The sequence below is a fragment of the Frankliniella occidentalis genome, unplaced genomic scaffold (genome assembly GCF_000697945.3).
Source record: "Frankliniella occidentalis isolate FOCC.00 unplaced genomic scaffold, Focc_3.1 Scaffold76, whole genome shotgun sequence".
Classification (NCBI taxonomy): domain Eukaryota; kingdom Metazoa; phylum Arthropoda; class Insecta; order Thysanoptera; family Thripidae; genus Frankliniella; species Frankliniella occidentalis.
The window spans coordinates 215,905-217,319 of NW_026267206.1; the positions used below are offsets into that span (position 1 = coordinate 215,905).

The following is a 1,415-nucleotide window of genomic DNA, read 5'->3' on the forward strand; positions in this document are numbered from 1 at the left end:
CACCCCGCGGTACACGCGTGCACTGAAGGCGATATGTTGCCTACCTACCAGGCGCCATGAGACCTCTTGCATTGGCTGACATTGGCACTTTCGTAACGGCAGATGACGGACGTGCCTTTCGGCAACCCTACCCCTATTACGATAAGGGGGATAATTTAAGCCAATGGACGAGTTTATTGTTCATTCCTTAACAAAGAAATTTATTTATTTTTGTCTTTTTGTTCTACGTCTCCCTTGTTTGTTTTTTTTTCTCCCGTGCAGTTTGGCGCCATGCACTCCCACCCCGGCCGGCGGGGGTCTGCATGCCCGCCGGGAGGACTTAGGCCCCGAGACCTGGAGACGTGCTGGAGAACCCCGCCGGCCGCTGCCGCGCGCTGCCGCCGCTGGAGTAGGCGCGGCGGCGGGGGGCGGGGGGCGGCCAGGTGGAGGTGGCAGTCGGCGGCCGGGCCTGGGCCGGTGGAGCGCTGGAGGGGGGCAGGAGGAGGGGATGTAGGTCGCATATAAAAGCCGGCGATAGCCGCGGTCGCAGTTCCACACGACGAGTGAGCGCGTCAAGATGGCGTGGGGAAGGCGTCTTGTTGTGGGCTTAGCGCTCCTCGGGCTGGTAGCGGCAGTCTCCGCCCTCCAACAAAGAGGTGAGTCCATACAGGTGGACAGTGAAGCCGGCGGCAAGAGCCCAGGAAAAGTGCGTGCGTCCGTGCGTGTGTTTGTGTGTGCGAGTGTGTGTGCGTGCGTGTGTGTGTGTGTGTGTGTGTGTGTGTGTGTGTGTGTGTGTGTCGTATAGTGTAGTGAAGGTAGTGAATGACCGCAGTGAACACCATTTGGATTTTATTACCAACGCAACCCCCAGCTCTTGGATTATCTTTGGATATTTTGGATATTGGATGTTGGATATTCGCCCCGACGCGGAGCGTGCTTGGGTGTCACCATGATGTCGCTCGGCAAAGTGATTGCGGTGATGAGAAAAACCTCCTGCGGATTGTCCATGAGTGCGCCGAGCCTCGCGCGAGGGACCGGAGATGTGTGTGTGCACATGTGTATGTGAGATTTGGGGGAAGGGGAGGGGGGATTTACCCCCTCCCCTCTTTTTCCCCCAATCACTGTACATCCGCCTTTTGACGGATGTAAAGCGGTCATATGCAACTGGGGCGTCTACTTTAAATGAAACATTTATCATAATCCCTTTGTCGTGTTGCTCTCCCGATTATCAGCTTTTTTATTTTTCTTAATCGGTTCAAATTTATTACTCATAGGTTTATCACAATAAAAACAGAGGGTCGCTTTTGCCTGAATCCCGCAAGTGTGTAAACTACAAGTTCGCATTTACCCACGCCTTGTGAGTTCGTTTAGAAAGTGATCAGTGTTTCAGGATCATTCCATCATTCGTCAAATTACGGGATCTAGGCGCCTGCGAA

General features: G+C 54.1%; 1 protein-coding gene across 1 annotated transcript in view; it reads left to right on the forward strand.

Moving 5' to 3' along the window:
• The first annotated feature begins 493 nt into the window (after positions 1-493).
• The window catches only part of LOC113204186 (chitin deacetylase 1), a 22,829-nt gene continuing 21,907 nt past the window's right edge, over positions 494-1,415 (forward strand). Inside the window, exon 1 of the mRNA XM_026419250.2 lies at positions 494-635. Coding sequence (XP_026275035.1) covers positions 557-635 — 79 coding nt within the window. The 5' untranslated portion in view covers positions 494-556. The remainder of the gene's footprint in view (positions 636-1,415) is intronic.